This window comes from Eschrichtius robustus, chromosome 18 (genome assembly GCF_028021215.1).
Source record: "Eschrichtius robustus isolate mEscRob2 chromosome 18, mEscRob2.pri, whole genome shotgun sequence".
Taxonomy (NCBI): domain Eukaryota; kingdom Metazoa; phylum Chordata; class Mammalia; order Artiodactyla; family Eschrichtiidae; genus Eschrichtius; species Eschrichtius robustus.
In genome coordinates, this window is record NC_090841.1 from 67,639,289 (window position 1) to 67,653,409 (window position 14,121).

At 37.6% G+C, this 14,121-nt stretch overlaps 1 protein-coding gene across 2 annotated transcripts in view; it reads right to left on the reverse strand.

Moving 5' to 3' along the window:
• Positions 1–801: 801 nt before the first annotated feature.
• UGGT2 (UDP-glucose glycoprotein glucosyltransferase 2) overlaps positions 802–14,121 on the reverse strand; it is a 169,068-nt gene continuing 155,748 nt past the window's right edge. Inside the window, exons 38-39 of one of the 2 annotated variants that reach the window (XM_068526718.1) lie at positions 10,112–10,238; positions 802–1,374 (exon numbers count right to left, since the gene is read on the reverse strand). In XM_068526718.1, the coding sequence (XP_068382819.1) occupies positions 1,352–1,374; positions 10,112–10,238 (150 nt within the window). In that variant the 3' untranslated portion in view covers positions 802–1,351. Of the gene's footprint in view, positions 1,375–10,111; positions 10,239–13,489; positions 13,649–14,121 lie in introns of those variants that run through there. The other variant, XM_068526719.1, reaches the window with a different exon arrangement.

The window sequence follows — 14,121 nt, forward strand, 5'->3', positions numbered from 1 at the left end:
ACCCTTGGAACCCACAGGAATAATCTACTTCCATTCCAGGCCACACCTGGAGCACTCCATTTTATCACAGACAAACCCAAACAAGTAACAAAGGGAAGGTTACAGGGAGAAGGAGAGGTCTTGTGATCTCTTATTAGGAAGAATGAAGCTGCTGGGGGGCAAAGTAGTTATTTTCAAATACTCTGTGGGCTGTGCCATCCAATAGAGAAGGATTAGATTCGTTCAGAAGAGCTCAAAGGAGCAAGAGTAGAGACTGCCAGTAGACAGCTTCGGGCTCAGTGTGGAACTGTGTACGGAGTTGTCCAAAGATGGACCAGCCAGTCTCCAGAGGCAGACAGTTCCATGGGGCCCTGGAAGGTTCCAAGATGGCTTGAGGGTCCACCTGGCAGGGCCTGGTAAGGGGGGCTGTTCCTCAAACCTCACTTATCACTGGAGTCATCTGGAGAGCTTCTTAGACAATCATGATTTCCCACGCTCACCTCAGCCCTATTCAATCAGCTTCTTCAGGGGACAGGGTCCAAATGACACTGAGGTCTTCTCCAGTCCCAAGATCCTATGATTCTAGAATAGTTGGATAGTTTTTGAACATTTACTATTCCTATTCATCTATTATTAATATAAAACAGGAAAACAAACTGTTTACACTCTTGACTAAGTTTCTATAAAACTAGCCAGTTCTTTTTTAAAAAGAATACATATATACCCCATAAGCCCATGAATATCATTTTATGAAATAAAAATTAGAAACATTAAAAAAATACAAATACTGCATAGGATTAAAACATCATATGGTTTAAGCTAAACAAAATAAGTAATTACAGTGTGACACTACTTCCATTTTAAAACAACAGTTAAGGTATAAATGGGCTTACTTTAAAAAAAAATTATTGGGAGATAACCATGAGTCCTTCTTCTTTCTCAGAAGAAAAGACACAAAATAGATTTCTCTAATTTAAAAGCATCTTTTGAATGAAGAAATATGGATGCACATAGAGCTGGAATATCCAAACATGTAGATGGTTTGCTAATTCCCCATGAGGACCAGCCAGTCAGATATGTTCTTCTACTTGGTTATCTGGCAAAATTATCACTTTAACTGGTGAAAACGCAGTGTTTTAAGCAATCAGGAAAGAGGAACAATCTAGTTTTAAATACTCAAGGGTCATTTCTTATATAACTTAAACTTATTCAATACATTAAACACATGTATTTTTAAATAATATAATTTAAATTGAAGAATATATCACTGATCCTTAATGAAACTTTCAAAAGTCTTAGCAGTAGTTCCACATTTCCCCAGCAGGTGGCAGATTTCTTGTCATACTTTCTCATCTTCTTACACAGGCCCATGCTAGAGTTCATCATGTGTCAAAACTGTAGGGGAGGAAAGTTTATTTAGCTCCTGAAATCTCAAACATCACATTAGCGTAAACCTGACTGAGGTATGAATTAATATAATAAAAAGCATAGGTGCTCCCCGAGGAGCCTCTTGTTTGTTAGTTTAGTACCTACTTGCTTCATTATGTGCCGTAAGAATAGCTCTTTGTATGTTATGGGATCTATTACATTGTATCATAGCTACTTGCCTCTTTACCCACCCAGAAGCAAGTTCCCATGAGTCTATGAGAACAAGGACCATACCTTATTTATCTTTGTTATCTTCGGGACCTAGCACCCTGCCTGGCAATAGAGGCCTTGAACAGCACTAACAGATTACTCACCACGTACAAAGTATCCTGTTATTAATGTGATGGAACAACGAAAAGCAGAAGACATATACGGTCCTCGTCTAAGATGCGAGGACAGAGCATTCAAACAGAGACACAAATACTATACAAATGTGAGAATCAGTACTAGTGAAGACCCTTAGAGATCAAAATGGTTTCTTCACCTTCTGCATCATTGAGCCGTCACGTACTGATTTAAGAACACTGAAAATTCAAGATGTTTTCAGGCAGAAATTAACTAATATACAGTTTACATGGATCCTGTTCCATAATTCAAGATGGCAGACTATCTCTCTCCACTGAACTCCACTGGAAAGATAGGAAACATAAGCGGGAATAGCAATAAGGACAATGGGAGAAGTGGTCATGAGACAACACCGGAGCAGAGTTATCAACGAACTTCTAAACACGGAAAACAGAATACACAGCTGAGGTGATGAGTTGATTTTCTTGACAGAGAAGCCTGGGAAAGCCTCCTAACAGAAAACACTGGTGGGGAGTACATCACCCAGTGAAGCAATTAACTGAAGGACTGTATGGAAAATCTGTGCACATCAGCTCTCCACTCTCATTCCTTCTTCTGCATTGCAGAAAGAAACTGACAGCCTGGTGTTTATTCCAAGATAAAAAGTGGAAGGCTAAAAATTGAACAGCTTATTGAGAGAAAGATAAAGAAAGAGAGAAAGCGAGAGAGAGAGAGAGAGAGAGGGAGAGATTTTTGTATAGGTATTGATGCTCTTGAGTGAAGTCCCCTCTTTGTGACTTTTGGCCAGGCTGGTGTGTGGGATGGGCTTGTTCTGTTCCAGGCCCACAGATCTAGAGAGAAGCCTGCCAGTTCTACACCGTGCTAATACACCTGAAGTTACCAATGAACCACCCCCATTCAGGGAAGAAGCCTATTGGAGAAACAAACACCTTTACACCATCACAGAGGAAACTCAAGCCAGCTATGTATATTGATTAATCTCATTTTTTATTCTTAAATGTACACTAACAGACAAGAATCTCCAGGCGTTTGAAGATAATCAACAGTAAAAGAAAAAAGGACCAAGATGAACACACAAATGATTCAACCAAAGGAAACAAAGATAACCAAGAGAACCAAAGAGACTCTTAAAAAAATTATAATTAATGCTTTCCAGAGATATCTGAAAAGTCAATAAAGCCACAGAACAAGAACAAATTGAAATTAAAAGAAAACAAGCAGGAAAAGAAAGATTCGCTGGAAATTAAAATGTGACTGCCCTCTTAGAAGCAGCCACATAGCACAGGGAGATCAGCTCGGTGCTTTGTGACCACCTAGAGGGGTGGGATAGGGAGGGTGGGAGGGAGACACAAGAGGGAGGAGATATGGGGATATATGTATATGTATAGCTGATTCACTTTGTTATAAAGCAGAAACTAACACACCATTGTAAAGCAAGTACACTCCAATAAAGATGTTAAAAAAAAAATGTGATTGCCCTCTTAAAAAGAAAGATCAATAGAAGGATTGAAGATAAAGTAAAAAAGTTTCACAGAACACAGAGGGGAGATTAGGGAATATAAAAATAAAATATTAAAAACAGAAATACAAAGATCATAAGAGACTACTATGATCAATTACATGCCAACAAATTGGACAACTAAAAAGAAATGGATAAATCTCTAGACACTTACAATCTACCAAGACTGAATCATGAGGAGACAGAAAATCTGAACAGACCAATTACTAGTAAGGAGACTGAATCAGTAATCAAAAACCTCCCAATAAACAAAAGCCCAGGATGAGATGGCTTCACTGGTGAATTCTACTAAACATTTAAAGAAGAATTAATACTAATCCCTCTCAAGCTCTTCCAAAAACTATAAGGGGTGGGAACACTCCCAAACTCATTTTTACAAGGCCAGTATTACCCTGATAACAAAATCAGACAATGACACCCTGAGAAAATTAAATTACAGGCCAATATCCCTGATGAACACAGATGCAAAAATTCTCAACAAAGTATTAGCAAACCAAATTCAACAATACATTGAAAGAAACATCCACCATGATCAAGTGGGATTTATTCCAGGGATGCAAGGATGGTTCAACATCCACAAATCAATCAATGTGATACGCCACATTAACAAAATGAAGGATACATATCATATGATCATCTCAATAGATGCAGAAAAAGTGTTTGACAAAATTCAACATCCGTTTATGATAAAAACTCTCCACAAAGTAGGTACAGATGAAACATACCTCAACATAATAAAGGCCATATATGACAAACCCACAGATAACATCATACTCAAAGCAGAGAGCTTTTCCTCTGAGATCAGTAAAAAGGCAAGGATGTCCACTCTCACCCCTTTTATTCAACATAGTATTGAAAGTCCTAGCCAGAGCAATTAGGCAAGGAAAAGAAATAAAAAAGCATTCAGATGGGAGAAGAAGTAAAACTGTCACTATTTGCAGATGATATATATGATATTATATACAGAAAAACCAAAAGACTCCACCAAAAGTTTTGAACTAGGAAACAAATTCAGTAAAGTTGCAGGATACAAAATCAATGTACAGAAATCTGTTGTGTTTTTACACACTAACAGCTAGGTATCAGAAAAAGAAATTAAGGAAACAATCCCATTTACAATTGCATTAAGACCAATTTAACCAAGGAGAAATATATTTAACCAAGTGGGTGAAAGACCTATACACTGAAAACTGTAAGGCACTGATGAAAGAAACTGAAGACACAAAATAAATGGAAAGATATTCTGTGCTTGTGGGTTTGAAGAATCAATATTATTAAAATGTCCATATTACTCAAAGCAATCTACAGATTCAATAAAATCCCTATCAAAATCCAATGATATTTTTCACAGATACAGAACACAGAATCCTAAAATTTGTATGGAACCACAAAAGGCTGAATGGCTAAAGCAATCTTGAGAAAGAAGAACAAAGATGGAGGCATCACACATCATTTCAAGCTATATCACAGTAATCAAAGCATCAAAGTATGGCTCTGGCATAAAAAGAGACAAACAGATCAATGGAACAGAAGAGGGAGCCCAGAAATAAACATATATATATATATATATAAACATATTTTATATATATATATATATATATATATATATATTAGTTTATGACAAAGGAGCCAAGAACATGCAATGGGAAAAGGACAGTTTCTTCAATAAATGGTGCTGAGAAAACTGGACAGCCACATGCAAAAGAATACAACTTGACTGCTGTCTTACACCATGTACAAAAATTAACTCAAAATGGATTAAAAATTTGAACAGAAGACCTGAAACCATAAAACTCCTAGAAGAAAACAAAGGTGATGACCTCCCTGACACTGGTCTAGGCAATGATTTTTTAGATTTGACATCAAAAGCAAAGGCAACAAAAGCTAAAGTAAATAAATGGGATTACATCAAATTAAAAAGCTGCACAGCAAGGGAAACCACCAAAAAATAAAAAGGCAACCTATGGAAGGGTAGAAAATATTTGTAAATTATATATCTGTTAAGGGGTTGTTATCCAAAATTTATATAGAACTCCTAAAACTCAATAGCAGAAAAACAAACAATCTGATTAAAAACTGGGCAACGGATCTGAATAGATATTTTTCTAAAGAAAATATACAGATAGCCAACAGGTACATGAAAAGGTTCCAATGTCACTAATAATTAGGGAAATGCAAATCAAAACCACAAGATATCACCTCATACCTGTTAGAATGTCTACTATCAAAAAGACAAAAAATAACATAAGTGTTGGCAAGGAATGTGGATAAAAGGGAACCCTTGTACACTGTGAGTGGAAATGTAAATTGGTGCAGCCACTATGGAAATCAATGTGATGCTTCCTCACAAAATTAAAAATTGAACTGCCATATGATCCAGCAATTGCACTTTTGAGTATTTACCTGAAGAAAACAAATAAAAAAAACCCTAATTCAAAAAGATATATGTACTTCCATGTTCACTGCAGCATTATTTACAGTAGCCAAGATATGGAAGCAACCTAAGCATCCACCAATAAATGAATGGATAAAGAAAATGTGGTATACACACACACACACACACACACACTGAAATATTATTCAGCCATAAAAAAGAAGGAAGTCCTGTCATATGCGATACCATGGATGGACCTTGAGAGTATTACACTAAGGGAATTAAGTCACACAAAGAAAGACAAATGCTATAAGATATCACTTTTACGTGGAACCTAAAAACAAAAACAAAAGCAATCAACCAAGCTCACAGCAACAGAGAACAGGTTGGTGGTTGCCAGAGGTGGGGATGGGGGATGGATGAAATGGGTGAAGGGGGTTAAAAGGTACCAACTTCCAGTTATAAAATAAATTAGTCATAGGGATGTAATGTACAGCATAGTGACTGAAGTTAATAATACTGTCTAGTATACTTGAAAGTTGCTAAGAGAGATCTTAAAAGTTCTTATCACAAGAAAAAAACTTCTTAACTATGTATGGTAATGAATGTTAATTAACCTTATTGTGGTGATTATTTTGCAATATTTACAAGTATCAAATCATTATGTTGTACACCTGGAGCTAATATAGTGTTATATGTCAACTGTATCTCATTTAAAAAATGGAAAAAAAAGGAAAAATAGGTCATGACCAAGTAGAATTTATTCTAGGAATACAAGGATGATTCAATATTAGGAATAATGATTCAATATTAGAAAATCTATTAATATAGTTTATCATACCGATATATCCAAGTAAAAAAATCATATAGTAACCTCTACTTTTGAAGAAGCAGTTGATAAAATACAACCCATTTTGATAAAAACACTTATTAAACTAAAAATCAATGGATATTTCCTCAAAGTGATAAAAATACATGAAAAAATAGCTTTAGTCCAAAGCTATTATCTTACTTAAGGGGGAACACAGGAGGCTGGCTAGGCAATGTGAGAAAAAGAAAAGATGCCTACCACTACCACTGCTATTTAATATTGTATTAGATATATAAGCCAAAACAATTAGACAAGAAAAAGCAATGTGAGGGTAAAAGGATTAGAAAGGAAGAGGAAAAACCAGCTTTGGTTGCAGGTAAGATGTACATATTCCTGGAAAAACTCAAGAGAATCAACTGAAACATTACTATAAACAATATGAGAATTCAATATGATCATAGGAAATAAAAATTCATATAAGGAAAATAGCAGTCCTTCTATGGACAAGCTACCACCAGTAAGAAGATATACTGGCAGAGAAAATTCCATTTTTAATAGTAACAAAAGATAAAATATCTAGCAGTAAGCTTTAAAATATATGTATAAAACCTATATGATTAAAATGTTGTAACTCTTGACAAACATAAAACTGGACCTGAACATATAGAAAGACACAACATGTTCCTAGATAGAATAGTTTTCATGAAGATGTCAGTAATCTCTAAGTTAACTAATAAATTTAATATAATCCTTCCTCTACCACAAAAGGAAAAAGAAAAAACAACAGAAAACTTTTTGGAACTAGATAAGCTGATTCTAAAGCTTGTACGGACAAATAAGCAGACAAGAACACCCAGGAATACAACAACAAAGAGCGATGAGCCCTACTGGATATTTAAACACACTATAAACGACTATAACTATTCAATGATTAAAGTAGTGTGTAGTAGATACACGTAGAGACAGAGACCAATGGAACAGGAAAAGAAGCGCCAAATGAGACATACATAATACAGGAATTTAGCACATGCTAAAGGTGACAACACAAATATGTGGAATAAAGATTATTAATTTTTCCCAGTGTTGGGCAGCAATGCTCCAGAAAAAAACAGGCAAAGGACAAGAACAGTTGAAAATCAGAAGAAATACAAATGGCCCTTAAACATATGATACGATTCTCAAATTCCATTCAAGTTATGGGTTGAATTATTTTCCCCTCAAAATTCATATGTTGGAGTCCTAACCTCCAGTACCTCAGAGTGTGACCTTATTTGGAGACAGGGTCTATGCAGAGGTATTCAAGTTAAAATGAGGTCATTAGGGTGGACCCTACTCCAACATGACTGGTGTCCTTAGAGGACAAGGAAATTTGGACACAAACATGTACAGAGGGGAGACAATGTGAAGAGGCATAGGAAGAAGACAGCCATTTACAAGTCAAGGAGAGAGGCCTGGAACAGATCCTTCCCTCACAGTCCTCAGAAGGAGATAACCCTGACTACACTTTGATCTTGGACTTCTAGCTTCCAGAATTGTGAGACAAAAATGACTTTTGCTTAAGCCACCTAGGTTGTGGTACTATGTTACAGCAACCCCAGCAAACTAATACAATTTACAACAAGAGAAATGAAAATTTTATAAAAGAAGATCTATCATAGCCTTAAAAAATGCCTGCCTTTATTTAGGGAGTATGGGATCGACATGTACACACTGCTACAGTTAAAATGGATAACCAACAAGGACCTACTGTATAGCACAAGGGACTCTGCTCAATGTTATGTGGCAGCCTGGATGGGAGGGGAGTTTGGGGGAGAATGGATACACGTATATGTATGGCTGAGTCCCTTTGCTGTGCACCTGAACTATCACAACATTGTTAATCAGCTATACCCCAATATAAAATAAAAAATTTATAAAAAAATGGTTGCCTCTGGGTTTAAGTAAAAGAGGGCTTCTGATTTTATTCTGTACATTAATACTTCCAAGTGTGGAAGTATATAGAATATACAATGGTTTTAATGTTTATAATGAACATGTCTTAAATTTGTAATTAAAAATTAAGCAAAAAACCCAAAAATCTCTTTTGTAAAACTTGTTATTTATACATATAACCATACAAAAACATATATACACACACATGCAATTTTTCTTTAATTTAGATATGGGTCAATAACATTATAAATATTCTATAACCTATTTTTTAACTTAAAAATTTGCTGTCAGCACAAACCTATCTCAATTCTCTTGAAAGGCTACATTATATTTCACTGTTTGTATACATCAGTGTTTATGCAATCGATCCTCTATTGATGGATAGATTCTATTTCATTATTAAAAACAATGCTGTAACAAACATATGTATGTATATGCATAATTTTTCTCATTTAAATGTTTCTTGTGAATTGCTGGGTCAAAGGGCATATATTTTAATTTTTTATGCATATTATAAAATTTCCTTAATTTATACAGCTACTATATGTACGAGAGTGCTTAGTTGTCAATACCCTTGCTAATGCTGGGTCTTATTAATCCTTTAACTCTTTCCAATTTGATAAGAGAAACATTTCATCTCAATGTTTTATACATTTAAAATTGCTTGTGAGGTAATTATGTGAATTTTCCTTTCTTTCTTCATTTTTTGCCTTCTTTCCTTCTCTCCCTTTGAAAACAGTTACACCACTTCAGAGAATAATCTTTCTTCTTCTGAATTGAAGTGGCACCTTTATACTACATTATTAAAAATGCTTGGGTGTGTTTTAAATACTGAACTTCTCAGACAACACACACTGATTTTGTTAAGGAAAACAGAGTCGAGATGAAACAATTTCATGCTTATATGAGAAAGTTTATATATAATCATTTCAGCCTCCCTAAAAAGCAAAGCTGAGGAAAATAAGAATTATATTCTGAACTACTAGAAAGAATTATTGTGAGGATTAACTAGTCTAACCTGTGAAAGTCTCTAACATGCTGACTGGAACACAATAGAAGCTCAGTACTACTTTTAAAAAAGAGCAAAGGACAATAGAGACAGGCACTGACCAGGAAAGGGAATTATGAAGGAATCAAGAAGTTTATGTCAGCTTCAAAAGAATATTCAACACATATTTATTGGTGTTGAGGATTTATGTAGGGTGATGAAATGCTAAGGTAACCTCAGTTTTTTATTTTACTTTTTTTTTTTCTTTTCAGTTTTTTAAATCTAAGAAATGGAAACAAATTAATCCAAATCACCCTCTAGTCATAACTAAGGCTACTAGATCCAGGAACCAGCTTTTCATGGGGAAACCTATACCATGTACCAGATTAATTTAGGAGACAGGAGGTAATATTTTAGTTAGCTATGTAAGGCTTTTATTAAACTTCAGGGCTTGGATTTTCATATTTAGGAAATTCAGTGTGTCTTAAAGACAAGGGTTTCTTTTACTTTTCTCACCTCTACCTTATGTCAGGAGGTTAATACTATACTGCCTATCTATGCGATGATCTGAAGCCATATCCATGGGGGAACAGATTCTCTATCCATGTTTTAAATTTGTGAGCTTAGTCCACATAAAAATGAAATTTGTAATCAAGTCACGGACTTTGGTAAAGAAATTCTGACCTAATCATTTGATAACTTCACTGAGTCTGTAATCTATTCTAATTTCACTAATGCAACATATGGTTCCTACACCACTGCAGAATAACTTACTTGCATTTTTCTTCTTGTTTTCAAGGTGATCTAATAGTTGTCGTATCTCAGTATCATACGCCACCCATTCTGGGACAATCCTGGCAGCAGCTTTTAGTTTAGGTTCTTTTGTTTTGGGGTTATTGCACTGAAAGTTTAAATCAAGCTTTGTTAATAAAAAACCATATTCGAGGAAACATAAAGGAAATACTTGAGGACACTGCTATGTCACTAGAGCAAACAAAATGCATTTTATAAAAAGCAGGGCCCTAGGTACTAAGTACTTGAAATACCGGAATTAGTTTAATAGAGAAAGGATCAAGTGAAATGACAAATCATAGTTTATGTAAGCAGTAAGTGTTTAATGCAAACACCTCAATCAGAACTTTAAACAAAAATTGTTTAAAGACTTTTTGATGGTTCATAAGAAGTCTGTCAAACAATTCTGTAAAATGTTTGCACAAAACATCCAATTATATGACCATCCTGTAAAAGAACAAAGAAGACTATATTAATAAATATTTGATTGCCTTTTCTTCAGACTAAAACCTGGTTTTATATACTTTATGTTTTCCATACACAAAACTATTTATCAGCCTTTAGAAAGGTCTTGAGTTTCTTTGGCAAAAGCATTCATCCTCTTTCACATGCCTCTGTTCTCATTAGCAGTTGTGATATTAAAAATCAGTTAACTGGAACTCATTTGTCAAAATACTGACAGTTGTGAAATTCAGAGTAGCTCATAAATCTCCACACCTTAAAAATATTTAACTAGCCTGCTTAATAGGCACAGCGGAAACACAATGGACGTGGATCCTCAGTCCTCATGGTTCCAATTTTTACTAGTAGTAAGGCTGGGACGGTCCACACCTACTGGCAGTAAGGCTTGGACGGTCCACACCTACTGGCAGTAAGGCTTGGACGGTCCACACCTACTGGCAGTAAGGCTTGGACGGTCCACACCTACTGGCAGTAAGGCTTGGACGGTCCACACCTACTGGTAGTAAGGCTTGGACGGTCCACACCTACTGGTAGTAAGGCTTGGACGGTCCACACCTACTGGTAGTAAGGCTTGGACGGTCCACACCTACTGGCAGTAAGGTTTGGACGGTCCAAACTTAACTGGCAGTAAGGCTTGGACGGTCCACACCTACTGGTAGTAAGGCTTGGACGGTCCACACCTACTGGTAGTAAGGCTTGGACGGTCCACACCTACTGGTAGTAAGGCTTGGACGGTCCACACCTACTGGTAGTAAGGCTTGGACGGTCCACACCTACTGGCAGTAAGGTTTGGACGGTCCAAACTTAACTGGCAGTAAGGCTTGGACGGTCCACACCTACTGGTAGTAAGGCTTGGACGGTCCACACCTACTGGTAGTAAGGCTTGGACGGTCCACACCTACTGGTAGTAAGGCTTGGACGGTCCACACCTACTGGCAGTAAGGCTTGGATGGTCCACACCTACTGGTAGTAAGGCTTGGATGGTCCAAACTTAACTGGCAGTAAGGCTTGGATGGTCCACACCTACTGGTAGTAAGGCCTGGACGGTCCACACCTACTGGTAGTAAGGCTTGGACGGTCCACACCTACTGGCAGTAAGGCTTGGATGGTCCACACCTACTGGTAGTAAGGCTTGGATGGTCCAAACTTAACTGGCAGTAAGGCTTGGATGGTCCACACCTACTGGTAGTAAGGCCTGGACGGTCCACACCTACTGGTAGTAAGGCTTGGACGGTCCACACCTACTGGTAGTAAGGCTTGGACGGTCCACACCTACTGGTAGTAAGGCTTGGACGGTCCACACCTACTGGTAGTAAGGTTTGGACGGTCCAAACTTAACTGGCAGTAAGGCTTGGACGGTCCACACCTACTGGTAGTAAGGCTTGGACGGTCCACACCTACTGGTAGTAAGGCTTGGATGGTCCACACTTACTGGTAGTAAGGCTTGGACGGTCCACACTTACTAGTAGTAAGACCTAGTCACTAAACTGTGTGTGTGTGTGGTGGCAGGGGCGTGGGCAGTGGCAGAATCTTAGTTTTTTTCATCTGCAAAGGACGAAATTAGAACAAGATCATCTCCACAGTTCTTCTAATATTTGATCAATTTTAATTAGCAGTTGGTCCTATTATAGAGTTTCTTGGGAAATTAAATCAAGGTTAAAAGGCAAAAAGTAGAGGAGGCGTTTAAGAAGGTTCTGACTCTGGATGTATTTGAAGGTACCGCCAACAAGACTTGCTCATGGGCTGGATGTGAATTGTGAGAAAAGAGAGGCATCAAATATGATCCTAGTGTCTTTGGCTTGAGCAACGTAAAGAATGGAGATGCCATTGACTGAGACAGGAAAGACTACGGGAGGAGCATAAACTTCACAAAGTTACACAAGCATCCTGTCTGCTCTTCACGAAGCACTACCAAAGAATGTGTCCTGAAGCTCACTTCTACATGGCGTTTTCTTATAGTTGCCCCAACTTGCTTTCCCCTTCATCCTTCATGCCTTATGGGAGAGCTAAGTTATGAACCATAAGCCTGTTGTCTTATTTATTTATTTATGGCTGCGTTGGGTTTTTGTTGCAGTGCGTGGGCTTCTCACTGCGGTGGTTTCTCTTGTTGTGGAGCAAAGGCTCTAGACGCGCGGGCTTCAGTAGTTGTGGCTCGCGGGCTTGGTAGCCCCCCCTCGCAGGGGGGGCTACGGCCACCTAGTGGGTGGAGGCCAGGGACGCTGCTAAACACCCTCCTGTACGGCGCACAGGTCCGCCTCCACAACAAGGAATTAGTTGGTCCCAGATGAAAATAATGCCCCAGCTGAGAAACCCTGATTGAAAGGGAGTTGAGACAGTGTCATGACATTCACAGACACTCTCATCCTCACCTTCAATACCAGGAATCATGCTTTTTCCTCTCCATTAGGCCATTTCCTTGGATTTTTCTTGTTAACTTTTTCCCCAAGAAGATGACCAAAAATAGCATGTTCTTCCATTTTTATTTTACATGTTTCTGTGGGAGAGACGATGTTGTCCACCAAAATTTATGTCACCCATCCTTCCTCTTCTATGTAGACCTATTGCTAGGAAGTGGCTGCCCATCGAGGAATGACGATCCTTAGCTCCTCTTACAACTGGATGTGGCCACACGACCAATTCCTACCACGGGGCCAAGGCCTTTAGGAGCAGGGTGCATTCTCCACACTCCTTTCTCCTTTCCCTCCAGATCAATACTATCCAACAGAAATATGATGGAAACCACACACACAGCTTTACATTTCCTAGCAGCCACATATAAAAATGTAAAAGGAACGGGTGAAATAAGTTTTAATACTATATTTTATTTAACCCAATATTTCCAAAATGTTATCAAAATGTAATCAATATAAAAATTAGTAATGAGATATTTTTACATTCTTTTTGTTGTACTGAGTCTTCAAAATCCGATGTGTTTTATACCTTACGGCATGTCTCAACTTACACTGGCAACATTTTAAGTACTCTATGGCTGCATGTGGCATGTGGCTGCCATACTGGATGGATCAGCTCCAGATGGACACAGATGATGACAGGACCCTAGAGGACGAAGAGGTCACAAGATGGATGGAGACTGGTCCCTGAGTTGTGATGTACAGGGAAGCTACTCACTGACAGGACACCCACTCAGGTCTGAACCTGGGTGTATGTGAAACCATGGAAATCTGGGCATTTGTCAGAGTAGCTCATGTTAATCTAAGTACTAAAGATCCCAAGGAGACCTTATGTCACTAACATATGAGTCACCACCTTATACAACATAACCTTAACATTTTATGTTATGTTCAGTAATGTTCTTGACCTCTCTTCAGAAATTTCCCTCGCTTTCTTCTTACCAGTGCCATCTTGTTTCTGCTACATTCTATCCCCTATGATTGCAATCTAACATTTTGGCACGCTACTTTCTTTCTATACATTTCTATACATATATGGAAAAACATCCCTATATTTTATTGCCCTGTCTTATTTTGTTCAAAACTATGAGTTTTAATATTTTGACAGTCTGCTCTTCA